The sequence below is a fragment of the Pelodiscus sinensis genome, chromosome 1 (assembly GCF_052426305.1).
Source record: "Pelodiscus sinensis isolate ZL-2025 chromosome 1, ASM5242630v1, whole genome shotgun sequence".
In the NCBI taxonomy this organism is placed as follows: Eukaryota; Metazoa; Chordata; order Testudines; family Trionychidae; genus Pelodiscus; species Pelodiscus sinensis.
In genome coordinates, this window is record NC_143052.1 from 236,539,191 (window position 1) to 236,557,156 (window position 17,966).

At 43.5% G+C, this 17,966-nt stretch overlaps 1 protein-coding gene across 7 annotated transcripts in view; it reads left to right on the plus strand.

The window, feature by feature from the left end:
- Positions 1–17,966, plus strand: part of IL18R1 (interleukin 18 receptor 1) — a 49,420-nt gene that overhangs the window by 20,126 nt on the left and 11,328 nt on the right. For all 7 annotated transcript variants that reach the window (XM_075917388.2, XM_075917377.2, XM_089775389.1 and 4 more), the window contains 4 exons: positions 5,897–6,074; positions 8,362–8,515; positions 10,510–10,575; positions 12,840–12,993. In XM_075917388.2, the coding sequence (XP_075773503.1) occupies positions 5,897–6,074; positions 8,362–8,515; positions 10,510–10,575; positions 12,840–12,993 (552 nt within the window). The remainder of the gene's footprint in view (positions 1–5,896; positions 6,075–8,361; positions 8,516–10,509; positions 10,576–12,839; positions 12,994–17,966) is intronic.

Consider the following 17,966-nt stretch of genomic DNA (forward strand, 5'->3'; position numbering starts at 1 on the left):
AGCACAAATGTAATGGTTATATTTGATTTCTCACTGAGTATACTCTTTCACCTCAAAATAGCTTTTACAAAGCAGTGACTCAAATGGAGCAGTAAGACTGCTGCACTCTTAGTTGTAATATTGTTCAGTAACCCAGGAAGAAAGTTTAGTAATGGCTAAATCAGTTTTGAAAATTGGAAGATGTTTCAAGACACAGGCTAAAAATAATAATTTCTTTTTAATAGTGTAGTATTATGTCATCCAGGGGCTGTGCTTTTATTATGGAAAATTTGAATGGTCTTTTTAAAAATTACAGCTTAGATCTGTGACTGCAGAAGTATCGTAATAAAAAAATACAAAACTAAATACTCCGGTAATAAAGAGCCAGTATTTCATGGACTACAACTTTCTTAGGCCTAAGTTAGCAACAGAAAGTTCCATTATTTTTTGAAATAGCAAAACAACTAATGTAATTATTATGATTGTATTTGTTTTAACTTACATTTATTTTATTTAAATATAAACTTAAAATATAGAAATAATGTTCCGAATTTTGATGAAATAAAAATGGTTATTTATTAAAATAGTGGTTAAACGTATTGACTTTTTCATGAAAAGTGAAAAATATTGATACCAACATTTTTTTTCCAAGATAATTCAGTATAGAAAAAGTAAATTTGGTTGAAAATTTGCAACCAGTCTATTGGACCATGGACTCAACGGCAGAGTTTTGGGAGGATAGGAGGGCGGGCAGCAGCTGTACACACTAAGGATGTTAAAGACTAGTCAACTATCTGATAAGCATATAGTTTTTTGACTAGTCAATCGGCACTTCTGCATTCCTCCTTCGAAATGTACAAGATCGCCTGCTGGGGCTCTTGTATATTTCAAAGGAGGAATGCAAAACTTCACGTACAGCCCAGGGCCAGCAGGAAGCCCTGCTTACTCTGGACTGCATGCAGGTGCTTGCTTTAAAGAGTAAGCAGGGCTTCCTGCTGGCCCTGGGCTGTACGTGAAGTTTTGCATTCCTCCTTGAAATATACAAGAGCCCCAGCAGGAAATTCCATCGACTAGTCAGTTAATCACATTTTAACATCCTTAGTGCACACCTGGGTGCTGCTTGCTTTTCTTCCTCTTCCCCGGACTATCAGGGAGAGAGGAAAAAGTACTTGGATTCCGTGCATGCCTCTTACTCCTGGCTGGTGAAGGGAAGGGGAAGAAGAGTAACGGAATACAAGTATTTTCCCCTTGCTCCTTGATAGTCTGGGGAATGGGAAGAAAAGCAAGCAGCGTCCAGGTGTGAACAGCTGCTGATCCCCCTACCCTCCCAAAACTCTGCCCCCTGCTCTCCTGAAACTCCGCCCTTGCATGTACAAAAAGAAATAGGTGAATTTGATTGAATTACTTATTCATGATGTATTCTTTACTCAGCTGTTTTGACCATGAAAAAAAATAGAAGTTCCTTAAAGAAAGCAGAAATAAACCAATGAAACATTTTCATGACAAATCACTGTGCTCTGCGGGGGGGAAAACAAACAATCACAAAATCAAACAAACCAAGCTCCCCCCACACAATAAATACAAAGAGGGAAGATTTGTTTGAGTCCATTTACCAGTTTAGCACAGAATTGACCACAGTTAGCACCATTTCTTGTCATGAATGTTTTTGATATATTTTTCAGGAGGAGTTGATTAAAATCTTTCACACATCTTTGTTGTTTGTATGGTTTTACACAGCACATCTTAAGTTCCTGTGGTTAACTGGAAATCAGGTCAATAAGCTCTTCCATAGCGGTTGAGTGATTTTTTTGTATCTAGGTCAGTGGTCTCCAACCTTTTTACACCCAAGGTCTACCGCCCCGCCCTCTCTATTCTCCTCCTCTCCATCACTTGCTATCCCCAATCCTTATACTGCTGCTTTTTTTTAAAGGTTTTTCAACATTTGGAAGTGGTGCTCAGCCAGGGTGCACCACGCTCCACGTGGGCTGGTGCAGAGAAGAAGCTGCCTGGTCAGCTGGCTGTGGCCTTCAGGCCGGAAGAGGCTGAACCGTGCTCCAGCTGATTGGGCGGCTTCCCCTCTGCACCTGCCCACAGCTGGAGCTAAACGCAGCCTCCCTGGGCTGAGCACAGGGCAGCCGGGCTGGAGGGAAGATAAGTGGATACCTGGCCAGCTGGCCATGGTGCTCAGCCAGGGTGCACCAAGCTCCACATGGGGAGGTGCAGAGGAGAAGCCGCCGATCAGCTGGAGCACGGTTCAGCCTCCTCCGGCCTGAAGGCCACAGTCAGTTGGCTGGGGTGTTTCAGCCCTCCCGGTCTCCCAGCTCCCACCATTCCTTGCAGCTACTCACCTGTGTTGTTGCTTGGTGAGTAGCTGCTCCTCAAATGAGGAAATCTAATGTAAATGTACTGGGCAGGCACGCAGTTCAGAGAGGGCTTGAGCTACTCTTAGAGCCCCTGAGATCTACCATTAGATCGCGATCTACTGGTTGGTGACCACGGATCTAGGTGATATGTAAGTAACTGAAAAGATTAGAGGTAGAAGTCAGTGGCAATCAAATGACACACTTTACGGTTCTGACCCTGCAAATAGTTATGCATTTATTTAGCTTTCATAGTGCGGGCCCTGCTGAAGTCAATGGGTCTACTCCCATGTTTGAAGCTAAATACATGCTTACGTGATTTGGGAACAGAACACTGAGCATTAAAATGGTAATACTAAATCAAAATCTGATCTTGATGGTGAAATAGCTGAGGGATGATTTGTAATATAATTTGTATTCAGTATTTTTTCGGGGGGGAAGTGAAAACTTAATTGCAGCTTTATGCATTTTCAGTCTCCAAGGTGCTTTGCTAAGGCTGGCTACATGTTTTGAATGTTAATGATTTCAAGTCCTGCCTCGCCCTGGTCGGGTTGGGATGGGACGGATGACAAAAAGCTGGTCGGCCCCAGGGCAGGAGGGATAAGGGGCGCCCTGACTGTCCCCGCCATGTCCTGGGGCCCCAACTGTCCCTGGGAACCCTGGGAGTGGAAGCAACAGGGCTGGGGGAGGAGGGAGTAGGGTTGTCATTGTGGCAGATGGAGTTCTGGGAGGAGGCACTTTTTAGATACAAAGCCAGGCGTTTCATCATCAGAGCTGTCAGGTAGGCAAATATGGTCTCCTGCTGTCTCACCTGCTGCTTCCTGGTGGCTCTTCTTTCCTGGCATTCAGCTATTCAGTCCAGGCACTCAGCCCGCATTTCCTTTATGAGGGAATTCATGCAGTCTGTCTGTTCCCTGAAGATCTTCTCCCTTGTACATTTCGCCTGCAGGTCTGAGCCAGGTGGGTAAATGCTATAAGAGGGGGATTATGCAGTGCGCTGGCTGCAGTCTCAGTTGTAATGGAAAGTTACAAGGGCACATATTACAGGAGATACATTGTGTTTAAAATTGATCCTAATCTGTTAGCCTACACCGAAGTTCTCTGTAAAGACAATGGAGATGTGTTCTGTGCAAGGCTAAAGGTTTGTTTTAAAGGGAATACTTTACAGGAAGGGTACAGGGTTCTCAGGAGAGCATTGGGACACCTTTGGTTTAGAGGCAGGCAGGCATGGTAAGGGGCCAGCCAGGGCAGGAACCTGCAGGTGAGAGGTGATGGTGGCAGAAGGCAGCTTTCTGCTGTGTCCTGCACACATCAGGAGGGGGTCCCAGCCTATCAGAGCCTGGAGGTGGGAGGGGGTTGTGTATCTGGCACAAGCAGCTTGCTGTGGAGAGTGCCTGAAGGACGGCGGGATGTGTGTCCTACACTCGTGGCCTCCTGAGGAGAGTGCTAATGGGTTCCCCTCCTCATTCATCTAGGTTGCTATGAGAAAGAGCCGTCTTCTCTGAATCACACCAAGTGATTGGGAGTGGATGCTGACTGAATGTGGCCATAAACTGGACCTTATGTTGCAATGCTTTGTGGTTTAATGATGCCAGATCACTTCCTTGTGGCTTGGCATGAGAGGGTGTCCTACCATGGAGAACGGAATAAGGCAGGACTCCCCAAAAAGCTTGTGAGAAGGATCAAAAAGTTCCTATCTGAGAGCTTCATGGAGATGTGCCGGCAAAACTCCTGCTCCATCTGCAGACACATTAACAAGCTATTCCGTGTCCCCTGATACTGTGGAGACAGGCAGTGCACTGCACATAACCTGCTTGTAGTAAGAAAAATAGTGAACTCCCCAGAATTTCCTTCCCCGGGGTTGGTGCTTGACTGGGAGACATCCTGGGAGGGAGGGGTCTGGCTCCAGCATCATGAACAGCTCTTGGCTCTCGAGACTCGTTGGTTGCCCATGGTCCTCTTCCTTCCCCTCTGCCACCACACTGTCCTCCATGCTGATGCCAGGCATGTCTTGGCTGAATTCCATGGACACAATGGGGAAGCTGGCAGTCCTTCCTCTTCCCCCTTCCCCCCCAATCACATCCAGTTGCCCTTAGAAGTGGCATCTGTGAGGTATTGCGCCAGACCATCCACTCCCCTCCTTTGCCTTGTGGTAGAACTGCCTCAGCTCTGATTTTGATTTGGCACTACCAGGCATCCCTGGAATAACATTTAGCTACCAGGCAGCTTGTGATCTTTGCATAAACATCCATATACCTCTTGCTAGTTCATAGCTTAGAGAGAATGGATTTGTCTCTCCGTGCCTTGATGAGGTCTAAGGTCTCCTGGAAATTCTACGCTGGCACTCTTCTGCACTCCTGCAGATTGGAGCCTGTCAGAACAGAAGTATTCAAATTTGTCACTGTGTTTGCATTGGTCGAAGTCACGTCCACTTGTGGCATGCTGTGCTGCTTGCTTTGAGATATGTTCGCAATGCTAGCCACGTGGCAAATGCAATTCTAATTTTTTCTGAGCTTTTTCTGCTTATCTGGAGAGCAGCTGAGGCACAAGTTCAGGCCATAGTGGTCAGAGTGGGGAACTGCGGGAGGCTTCCTGGAGGCCAATAACCCTCAGGACCTGACTGGTGCCAAACCAGTGAATTTGCTGACCCATGGGAGGTCAGTATTGTCTAGCAGCATTACCAACACTTCCACTGCTTACTAGGCTCGTAGAAGACATATGGGGTAAATTAGAGCTAAATAACATCATAGAATTCTGTGGAGCCAGGATTGGTAGCTCTAAACAAACTTTCTGAGACCACAGGAAACTTGCCCACACCCATGGTAAGTACACATCTGACTAACTAAAATCATGCCAGACTCACAGATGTTGCTGGATCAAAGAGTGACAGACTAGAGAGGTTCAACCTGTATTTAACTATCGTACTATAGTAATTAAATGTGTCTTTGGGGTACAGTAGACTTCTGATAATCTGGCATCTTTTGGACCTACGTGGTGCTGGATTATAAGATTTGCCGGAGAATCGGCAGGCTTTTTAATCAGCTGGTCAGGAGCGCTTGGCATTTTGATACCGGAGTACCAGGAGTGCCAAACAGTTGGATGCCGGACTATCGGAGTTTTACTGTAATATGTAGCTATGAAATAAAGTGTCCATGCTCAGTAATAATGTATGCTTCTCCACGAAGCCCTCAGGATTCACAAACTATTTTTAAAATTGTTATAGCAAGCCTCAGTGAACTAGATGAATAAGTCTGTAAAACCACTAACTGGTCATTTGAAGCTACTTACGTGTCATTATGCTAATTTGTACGCATATTTGCTCCCATATATTGTTTTATTATAAATAATTATTAAACTGATTGAAGATTCTCTTTTGGTATGCCTGTCTGTTCCTTATTCTGGGATTTTACTGAAAATAACACGTAATTTATGTGGGGGAAGTAATGAAAAGGAAGTAAAAGAAAATGGGTCAATATAGATTTTTTTTTTTTTAAATTATTTTAATTTGTTGTGTAATTAGCTAACCTACGTGACACTTTTTTCCTTTTATTTCATAGCAATGGAACATATAATGTCACATCACAAAAGTGGTCTCTGAATGTACTCAAAAGAAGTAAAGACAGTTGTTTTAACACAAATCATTCATCCATGCAAGTTAATGATGCTGGAAGAAGTTGTACATTGAAATGCAGTGCTGTGCCCCACAGTAAAAATGTCACCATAATATGGTACAAGGTAATTAACAAGCAAACAACCCATCATCACACATCATCAAGGGACTTACTTGATTTGCTTATATACTAGTTGGCACTTGGAAGTTTTGGTGTTTCAGATTATTTAGCATTAAGAGATGAAAAATAAATTCCATTCTTTAAAGTGAATCATAACCCTATTCTTTACTACAAATACTACCAAATCAGAGGATCTGATTACAACACAGTGGCATTTGTAATGAACTGTGTTCCATAACTGGGTTAAAGCCTTGGACAGAATACTTTCATCCTCCTGTTGCTTACGATGCTGGATAGCCCTCTATTCCTTCACTGATTTATAGGGATGCCATTTATCCACTCCCATCAGTTGGGATCAGAGATGACTCGTGGTCATATAGGGGCAGAGGAGCTGTCATGCTTGATCAGATCAGTAGTCGGTCCTGTCCGGTGTCCTGTCTCTTGCCAGTGGTCAGTGTCAGTTGCTTCAGAGGAAAGTGCAAGAAGTCCTGGAGTAGTCAGTTGTTTGTTAACCTGGTCCAGGGAATGTTTCCTACTGACCCACAATGGTTAGAGATTGGAGTGTGCACTAAAGCATAAGGGTTTGTATCTCTTTCCAAAGTCTTATTTGTTTTTTATTACCCATATAAATGTCCCATTCTTTTTTGACCCCAGCTAAGTTCTTGGCCTCTATGGTAACTTGTGACGATGAGTCCAGCAGTATACATTGTGTGAAAAGTATTTCCTTTTATCAGTTTTATATTCGCTGCCTTCATCATTCATTGAATGTCTCTCTCTTCTGTAATGAGAGAGGTGAATAGCAGTGCGTATCTGACAGCTTTATACCATTCGTAAATTTCTAGTATAATTTGGGAATGGTGTTCTATCAAACAAGTTATTTTGTTGAAATTCCTCACAATTTAAATATCTTTTTAATCAAAGACATTATTTAAATGGGTAACAATTTTGAAAATAATGATAAAGGGATTATTTTGAATCCTGGAAAAAGATTCTGAAATGTTGAATCCTCGCCCCGCCCTGCCCTCCATCCCCCCACCATCTTTTTTTAAACACACAAATACATTCTCTTTCTCTCTCAAAGCACGTGCGCGCACACACCCAAATTATGTCTGTGGAACACCAGCGGTCCACAAGCTTTTCAGGTGGTCTGAAGATTGTTCCCTGTAAGGTGTGCACGGACTAGATACCTAATTAGAGTCTCACAGGCATGGCTCCACTTATTAGGTGCCTGTATCCTCACATCTATACTGTGTCACTTAACATCAGTAAGGTGAGGTAGTGGCTTTTGGAGAGAGAGAGGTGATGGGACAAATAGGAGGGGGAGCAGTGTAGGGGAAAGAGAGATGGAGGGAATTTGGGACATGCAGGGCTGAGGCAGCCAGAGAAATAGGTGACTTTACCCAGCTACAGGGCTGCAGCTTCTGGGGGAGAGAGCCCGCCTTCCCAGCTTCAGCAGTGTGGGCTGCTATGGGAGGCAAGAAACTTGTATTGATATTAAAATATGAGTTGTGTGATTTTTTTTTTTTGAGAATAAAAAACCCTTTATTATTATTAAGAGGTTTTTTTATATAGCATTTTTTATCCAAAGTGCTTTATGATAGTTAGCTAATGGTATTAACAACATTTGGGAAGAGCATTAAGTTGTCCATCAAGATCCCTCAGCAATTTTCAAGTAGTCTCCTCCCCTCCCTCCCCTCCAAAAAAAGTTTGAGAACCATGCAATGGGGAGAGCATTCTCTTCAACTAATGAATTGGCTAAGCTTCTGGAGGAGCCTAGCCAAATTTTTGAAAAATGGATGCTTAAAATTCAGTTCCTCAATATATATTTAGATACCTTGAATAAATGTCCTGAATTTCAAAAGTACAGAGCAGACATTTGGGCAGGGGAGGGTGACACTCAATGAGTGACTTCACTTGAGAAGTGCTGGGTACTGAAGATTTTTTGAAAATGAGGCCTCTTGTTTAGGTGTCCAATTTGAGATAATTTTTTTAAATCTTGACTCCAGTTTTCCAACATTGGAGTAGCTAAATTGAATACTCAGTTGGGAACTTAATTTAGGTGATTAGCTTTGTTTACACCATTTCTCCTTATTTGTCTCTTATATTGTCATTTGGATGTCCAAAGACTGCATTTGGGTGCCCATGTTTGAAAGTTGGACCCAAGCTTTTTAGACATTTTGGAGTATACCTCCCCAGAAGGCTTCATTTTAAAATATTTATTTTCTCATTGCAAGCTTCAGAATGTATTCTTAGCATGAAACAAAATATTTAAATGTTCTTTATTGATACAGAACTGTAACATTTATGACTCTGCAAACAAGGAGGAACTGATTTTTTTAAACTTAACAGTTGAAGACTCTGGGAATTACACATGTGTGGTTTCACTTAGTTATGCAAGAAGGGCATTCAACGTCACAAGTACAACAGAGCTGATGGTGGCAGACGGTAAGATTGTTTCCTGGGGAGTCTGAAGACCATGTAATTATATGATTAAGGTGCACTTCCTGTGCAAAGTCCAGTTTCTCAGGTTTTGTGAAGAGAGATAATGGCCTACATTCTTCCAACTTTAGATAGCATTAGGTCATGCAGTTAATTGCATATTGTGATTAGTTGATATAAGCATGCTGTCTATTTTACAATTCAACATAAAAATTATGCAGCTGTACTATGGAATAGAGAGAAATGAAGTAAAATCCTGAAATATGCATGAGTTCAGAAAAGAGTGAACTTGAAAAATATTATCCTAGTTCTTGTTATACTATGACACCAACTACCCCAGGGATGGACCTGGCTCCCGCATTTAGAAAGCAGGTATGGAGGTGAGGTGGGTTCTCTAGTGAACTCAATCCCTGCCCACTCGGGTAGTGGCTAGGCAGCCAACACTGGCTGCCCCCAGGATGGAGGTGGGTTAGGGTTACATCGCCACATATCTATCTTCCTCCGGAGAAAGCAAAAACAATTTAAAAAGCAAAAAGAGATGCAGAAAAAAAAATCTACTGGTTTTATTTAGTCTTATGTGAATGTTCTGATTTCTTCCCACCCTTCCTCTTCAGTTCTATTAAATTTAGCAAAGATTTAGTAAGTAATGCAAACATTTGGGCCACAATGGTTCACAGCCACTCTGGAAGAGCGTAACAAGTAGGGTTCCACAGGGATCGGTTTTGGGACTGGTTTTGTTCAATATTTTCATCAATGATTTTAGATAATGGCATAGAGAGTACACTTATAAAGTTTGCAGATTATACCAAGTTGGAATGGGTTTCAAGTGCTTTGTACGATAGGGTCATAATTCAAAATGATCTGGACAAACTGGAGAAATGGTCTAAGGTAAATAGGATGAAGTTCAATAAGGACAAATGCAAAGTACTCCACTTAGGGAGGAACAATCAGTCTCACACACTTCTCTAAAGGAGTACTGCAAAGAGGGATCTAGGAGTCATAGTGCACCACAAGCTAAATATAGAGTCAACAGTGTGACACTGGCAAGCAAAAAAAAAAAAAAAAGCAAATACGAATCTGGGATGCATTAACAGGAGTGTAGTGAGCAAGACACGAGAAGTAATTCTCCCCCCCCCTCCATTTTTGCGCTGATTAGGCCTCAGCTTGAGTATTATGGCAAATTCTGGGCACCACAGTTTAGAAAAAAATGTGGAGAAATTGGAGCGAGTCCAGAGAAGAGCCAACAAAAATGATTAAAGATCTAGAAAACATGACCTATGAGGGAAGAATGACAGAATTGAGTTTTAGTCTAGGAAAGAGAAGACTGAGAGGGGGCATGATAGCAGCTTTCAAATACTTAAAAGAGAGTTACAAGGAGGAGAGAGAGAGAAATTATTTTCCTTAACGTCTGATAGGACAAGAAGTAACAGGCTTAAATTACAGCAAGGGAGATTTAGGTTGGACATTAGGAAAAACTCTCAGGGTGCTTAAGCACTGGAATAAATTGCCTAGGGAGGTTGTAGAATCTCCATCACTGGAGATATTTAAGAGCAGATTGGATAAACATCCATTAGGGATTATTTAGATAGTGCTTGGTCCTGCCTTGATTGCAGGGGACTGGACTTGCTCACTCACAAGGTTCCTTCCAGTTCTAGTCTTCTCTGATTCAGTGATTCCAGAATTGGCCTTTTTAGATGAATCCTCAAGAACCTCATAAACTGAATGTTATAGGAGTTGGTGACAAAAATTCAACAAGACCTAGCCTTTTGCTATTTTAAACTACTTCATAGTGGCAGAATGTCAGCCTATTGTTATTGTCATGCTGCTGTTAATCAGATGAAATTATATTGATGATTGATCAATGTTCATAAATATATTGGTAGTAGGCTGAAATCTATATGATGTGCTTAAACCATAGACTGAAAAAGAGCCAATGTATCATTTTACAGAGGTGGTATGTTAGTAAAATAGTGTTTTAAAATATTACATTTTTTCCTTAGATGCAGCTGAAATTGTTAAATTGGAAATAATTGAACCTGAAGAGACTTATGTCAAAGCACAAATAGGTATCTATCTGAAGAATCTTTGTGAATGTATATTGTTTTGTTTTGCTCTCTATATGGTGTAGTTGAGTTTTTTGAAACTCAGAACTGTTTGCAAGTTCTCTTTGCTCAGCTCCATAACTCACTGTTGGGCCAAGTGTTGCTATGTGGCTTCCCTTCAGATGAGTCATTGTTTCTAGTGAATTGCATGAACAATCACTGAGTTCCCCCTGTTCAAGAGGAAGCTGAGTTGCTCACTATGGCCAGCAAAAAAGAGTTTTAGTTGTTTTTAACCAGCTTCCCTTTTCCTGGTTCTGTAGACCTTCAAGCCCTGTTGGATGGCTGAGGCCTGGTCTACACTAGGAGTTTAATTCAAATTTAGCCGCATAAGGTCGATTTTTTTTTTTTTCTAAACAATATTCTCACTCTACCAAGCCCTTTTTGTTGACATTAATGGCTGCTGAAATCAGTTTTGGAGTCACACAAAATTCAACCTTGCATGTTCAAATTTTTGGAAGTGTAAACCCAGCATTGAGAAAGTTGAGGTTCTTGGCCCTCAGGAGACATCCCACAGTGTCCTACTCTGGTCAGAACTTGCACCTCTGCTGCTTTCCAGATGAACAGGAAAAACCCCAGGAAAGTTTGAATTGCATTTCCCGTGTGGCCAGCACACCTCAGACCAGGTAGCACACCTGAGCAGCATATGTGGCCATGACTTCCATGAGATCAAGTTCCGTGAGTCCCAGCTCCCAGGTGCTCAAAAGAGCACCAGCATGGAGTATGCAGGAGCTCTTGGACTTCATTGGGGTATGGGGAGAGGAATTCATTCTCTCTGAGCTCTGACCCAGCAAACAAAATACTGATATCGACATGAAGATAGCATAGTATCTGGTGGAGAAAGGATACTCCAGGAATGCTCAGCAGTGCCATGTTAAAATAAAGGCGCTAAGACATTCCTGTCACAAAACAAAGGAGGAAACAGGTGGTCTGGTGCAGTGCCATAAACATGCCACTGCTACAACCAGCTTCCTAAGCCAGATAGGTTCAACAGGAGAGATTGCAAGAGTCCCACATCAGACTATTCTATATGTTAGTGGTATAACACACTTCTCTGTGATGAGACCTCTGTTCAAAACCATTCTCTACTTCTGGAAGAAGGTCTCCCATGTCCTACGTGAGTTTGCTGAGCTAAAAGTTACAAAAACAGCACCCCAGACTCCTCCATCCAGTTTTTAACGGGATGCAGTTTGGTAGTCAGCCACTGAGTAAGCCTACTGGATCTGGCCACACACACAACTTGGGCAGATGAGTGTCTGTCTTTCTCAAGTTTGTGAATCACTCTGGGACTTAGGTGTTCAGGTACCTACAGAGATGCAGTATGTTCAGAGGCAAAAATGTAGGTGCCATTAGAATTTTTACCCTGAAAACATAGGTACCATGTGAGGTCAGTCACCTCCCTGGTTTGGTAGGAGTTTGAAGATCACAGTGGTGCCAAAACTGAAACGTGGGCACCTAAACCCCAGATCTTTCTGGATCTAGGCCTGAACCACCAAATAATACTCATGGAGTTCTAAAGTCAGGCAGCTCTTGTCCTCTACATTTATGTTGAACACAGCGCATAGCAATAACAAAACCAAGAATGTTTCTCTGATAATGAAATGCCTGTGCTATTAAATTAACCTTACAGTATTTGAGGGTCTCTAAACTGATGTCTGTAGTAACACATGGGCAAATGTAATAGTAAAATGTCAACACTGGGAGCTGACACAGCTGAAATGTTTCATCATTGGACAGAAAATAGCTTGTGATGTAGGGATATAAAAATGGAGGAATATGTCTTCTCATATGGAAGAATTGTGTGGAGATGTGAGAAAAGACTTTTGTAATCTGGTGTGCCACCTACTCATCACACATGTAGCTTGAGTGTATCTCCTTAGTTACATAACTGGGTTATATTAGGCTTTTGAAAAAAATGACTCATCACCCCTCAGCTGCAGAACATCTGAATATCTATCAGGTGAAGCCATCCAAATGCATTGCTAGTATCACAACAGTTAATGGGCTCAAAATGTTGTAAAGAGGAAATGCCCGTTAATTTTCAGTACATTTGCATGGATACTGTAATACACAGAATGCTTGACTGTGTATTTTGACATGCTGGGAGCTGCATTGATGATTGTCCTATGGCATTCACCTTGTATCTCTGGCAGTCCTACTCCCCTGTGCATAGGGAAGGTGTATACTATTCATGTGAAGAGATGTTAATTTTCATATTCTGTTTTGCCTAGGTAAAGAGGTGACACTCAACTGCACAGTTTTCTTGGGTTACTCAGGTGCTGCCAGTTTTGAGTATACCCTGTACTGGGCAAACAAAAATATAAATTCCTGTTCAGAGAGTACTAAGGAGGAATATTCAATATGTGAAAAGGAAGATGTTGTTTTGTAAGTATGTTTGTTGCAAAATATTTTACTTCTGTGTCTGTGCAACATAACATTCTACAGTTTGTGGCCTGCAAGTTAAGTACAGTAAAACTCCGATGGTCCGGCATCTGCTGGTCCGGCACTCCTGATGGTCCGGCACCATCAGGAACCCGGAAGTGCTCCGGGCAGCCAGACCATTGGAGCTGCTCTGCTCCCAGCTTTCCCAATTCAGCCACTGCTAAAACTGACCAGCGGCTGAATCTGAGAAGCCGGGGGCAGAGCAGCTGGAGTGCTGCTGGGTAGGTCCCATAGTGCTGCCCCTCGGGGCTGTGGGACCAACCCGGCAGCACCCCAGCTGTCCCCTATTCAGCCGCTGCTGAAACTGACCAGCAGCTGACTCCAGGGAGCACGAGGCAGAGCTGCTCTGCCCCGGCTTCTTGGAATCAGCCCCTGATCAGTTATAGCAGCAGCTAACTTGGGTACACCTGGGACAGAGCAGCTGGGGTGCTGCCGGGTTGGTCCCTGCAGCACTGAGGTGTGGCGCTGCGGGGGCCAACCCGGCAGCACCCCAGCTGCTCTGCCCCAGGCGTCCTGATTCAGTCGCTGCTGAAACTGACCAGCGGCTGCTGAATCAGGGACACCTGGGGCAGAGCCGGACTATGGGGGGGGGGGGCTATGAGGGGTCTGGGGTGGGGTGGGGGGATGCATCCTGGGAGCCTGTCCTGGGAAGAGGCGGAGGGCTGGGTGGCAGCGGGTGGCTGGCTCTTGCCGTGCCAGGGCAGGGTCTGCTGGCTGGGTGCTGTCAGGTTTGTACATCTCCCCCCACCCCACCCCAGACCCCTCATAGCTCCCCCCCCCCCCCGATAGTCCGGCTCTGATCTGATAATCCGGCACCCCCTGGGTCCTAAAGGTGCCGGATTATCGGAAGTTTACTGTATAACATCTGAGGTTCCTTCAGTCCTGTCTCTTATAGTCTACCTACCAGCTGGCCATAAATTTCCATGAAGAAAGAGTGAGCATGGCTTTTAATGAAGCATAACGTTTTGTTTTTACAGTCTATCACTGAATTTGAATATGCAGTGCCCTAGGCATAATCATAATTATGCTGGAGTCTCCCATTGCTCTGCTGTTTGTCTTAGTAGAGGCTTCCTTGGCAATAACTTTAATGTCCACTGCGTCTGCAAATTAACTGTGAAAAATTATCAATGAGAAGGAGAGAGAAATATGTAATTGTAGGAGAGCTAGGCAAGAACTGGAAATTAAAAACATTCTGAGATACTGAAATTTCAGAATTTTCCAGGAAAGGAAATTCTTGGAAACATTATTTTTGGGAAAGCGACGTTTCACTTTTGCGACATTATAATGTTTTGTTCTGAATTTTATTTTTAAATATTTTTTTAAGGAATTCTAAACTAAAAATTATTTAACATTTAAATAAAAAAACTGATTTTTTTTCTAAATGAAATTTTGTAGAAACCATCATATTACAACAAAAAGATTTAAGTTTTGATAGAGGCATTTTCTGATGAAAACATTCTGATAACAGAGATGAGGTTAGTTATGTAATATTGAATATGGTAGATCTTCAGAAGAAGGCATGTGTTCGAGGTCTTTTTATTTTGACCAATTTAAATGTTATAGCTAATATACTAGTTTTGAGTAATCTCTGTGTAGTGAATGAGACACTTTTCTGTTCCTGTTGTGTGGCCAGAGCAGAGCATGGAAGAACATGAAATAAGCCAGGAAGCCAGGCATGGAGGATGCAGTGACATCCATGTTACTGACATCTGTTATGGAGCTGCTGCTTGGAAATTATCCAATTCTTTTATGCTCAGTTGGATGAGGAAGATAAGGAATTGCAAATTCTAACACATTGTTTTCTGGGATCACTGTATCAGTTTGACCATGGAATCACAGCCCTTAGTCTCTCCAGTCTGTCTTGTCATCCAGGCAGACTAGACTTAATGATAAATGGTTACTTGCACCAAAAATCACAAAATATTCAGGTTGCTTTCCTGTGGGCCTTATAGTATCGAATACAGAGATTACAAATCAATTTAATGCAGACATCAATTTACAAGCATTCTATAGGCTCAACGCTAAATACAGTCGTATAAGACTAATACCTCTTTTGAGTAACTCTAATACATAGATGACATTCTCTATTCTCCAGCTATGAGTTAGTCAATTCTTTGCTAATGCCCACAATCTTGGTAAGAGCTGGCATCTGGCCTGTCAGTATCACACAATCTAGTGTGAGTCATAATTTTAGAGGGGAAAGTGATTTTTGGCATGATCAGCTCTGTTAGTCTCGATTCCCTGTATGGTCCCAGATTAGTCTACAGTATTCAGTGAGGAAGTTACAGCATTATTAATCAATTAATAAGTTAATAAAACACCAGGGAAGGATTTTATCTCTGGAGATGTATTTAAGGGAAACATTGACTGATGGGCACCTGTTTTGCTAAATTTTTCTCTAATATAATTAATATAAGGATTGACTCCTCAGGTTGATTTATCAATATTAATTATTTCACTTTATAAAAAAAGGGGATAGAAAAAACCATGGGAATTACCACCCAATTAATGTATTGGATTTTCATTAGATATCTTGTGGGGAGATTAGAGAACTGAACGGAGCAATGTACTTTAGGGTATGTCTACACTACAAAGTTAATTCGAACTAACAGCCGTTAGTTCGAATTAACTTTGATAGGCGCTACACATACAAACCGCTAGTTCGAGGGTTTAATTCGAACTAGGTAAACCTCATTCTACGAGGACTAACGCCTAGTTCGAATTAAGTAGTTCGAATTAAGGGCTGTGTAGCCACTTAATTTGAACTAGTGGGAGGCTAGCCCTCCCCAGCTTTCCCTGGTGGCCACTCAGGGCACCACCAGGGAAACTTGTCTGCCCCCCTCCCAGCCCCGGAGCCCTTAAAGGGGCACAGTCTGGTTATGGTGCCCGTGCCAGGTGCAAACCTGACAGCACCCAGCCAGCAGACCCTGCCCCTGGCACGGCACGAGCCAGCCACCCGCTGCCACCCAGCCCTCCGCCTCTTCCCAGGACAGGCTGGCAGCTCCCAGGAGCCTGCCCGGAGCTGCAAGAGGTGGGCGCCCGCCTGGTCTAGTGTGGAGATCGTGGACCTCATCCAGGTTTGGGGGGAAGCCTCCAACATCCACGACCTCCGCACTAGCCACAGGAAAGTGGCCGTCTAGGGCAGGATAGCTGCCAGCCTGGCCACCCAGGAGCAGGTTTGCATGAAAATCAAGATGGTCCAGTGAGACCCCCTGACCCTGAGCCCTGAGCTTAGAACATAAAAACATAAGAATGGCCATACTGGGTCAGACCAAAGGTCCATCTAGCCCAGTAGCCTGTCTGCTGACAGCGGTCCACGCTAGGTACCCTGGAGGGGATAGACCGAAGACAATGACCAAGCCATTTGTCTTGTGCCATCTATCTCCAGCCTTCCACAAACAGAGGCCAGGGACACCATTTCTACCCCCTGGCTAATAGCACTCCATGGACCCAACCTCCATGAATTTATCTAACTTCTCTTTAAACTCTGTTCTAGTTCTAGCCTTCACAGCCTCCTGCAGCAAGGAGTTCCACAGGTTGACTATTTGCTTTGTGAAGAAGAACTTTCTGTTAGTAGTTTGAAGCCTGCTACCCATTCATTTCATTTGGTGTCCTCTAGTTCTTCTATTATGTGAACTAATGAAGAACTTTTCTTTATGCACCCTCTCCACACCACTCATACTTTTATAGACCGCTATCATATCCCCCCTCAGTCTCGTCTTTTCTAAGCTGAAAAGTCCCAGTCTCTTTAGCCTCTCTTCATATGGGACCTTTTCCAAACCCCTGATCATTTTAGTTGCCCTCCTCTCTCTTCCCCTCTCCCACCTCCTTTTCCCAGTCTTCCCAGAGGTTAATTCCCACCTCCCCCACCCCTCCAGTTTTGTTAAATAGAGTTTCTATTTTTGAACACACATGTCCTTTATTTTGTACATCAGGAAGGGGGGCTAGGGACGGGTAAGTGGAAGGATGTGACGGAGGAATGGGGTACGAGCCCCCGATGGGGAGAACTGGGGTGGCTCTGCGGGCTTCTCGGGGTAGAAGCTCTTCTGCAGCCCCCCGATTGACACCCCTTCCTCCCCAGATGGCAGCCTGCGACAAGTGCAGCCAGGCTGATGGCCGAGTGCTGTGATGTGCCGAGTGTGGGCATTCAGGGCACTCCAAGCCAGGACTGCTTTGCTGTCCCTCATCAAGGTAGACAAGCGAGCGGGGAACCCTGAGAACTATATGTTTGGGGTGGGGGTCAGGTCCCTTTAAGCACAGCCCTCGGCTAGCCTGAGACAGCAGCTCCACGCTCTAAGTCCTAATCTGATGCCCTGCCGGCACTGCTTCCAACCATCCTTAACCTCGGTTCAGGGTCCACTAAATGTGGACATGCTAGTTGGAATTAGCAAAACGCTAATTCGAACTAATTCAAATTAAGTTAGTTCGAATTAGTGCTGTAGTGTAGACATACCTTTATTTACTGGAGAACAAGCGGGTTTTCAAAAGGGTCACTCTATTTCAGAACTCTTTTTTTTTTTCTTATTTGATTCACAAATATGTGAATCATTAAGAGGAGAATATTGTATGTGGCTCTTTGAGTCTATTGACAGCGATCATCTGGTGGGCCAATTGGAGATTGCTAGAATAGATACCTAATTACTTTTTCTTTTAAGGGCTCTTTTCAGACAATGACTAAGATAGGGATAGGCCTCTGGAGAACTAAGGGTATGTCTACACTAGCTCGGTAGTTCGAGCTAGGTAGGCAAATGAGGGCAACCCGAGTTGCAAATGAAGCCCGGGATTTAAATATCCTGGGCTTCATTTGCATCTTCCCGGGTGCTGCCATTTTTAAATACCCCTTAGTCCGAACTCTGTGCCCGCGGCCACATGCGGCACGGAGTAGGTAGTTTGAATTAGGATCTCTAATTTGAACT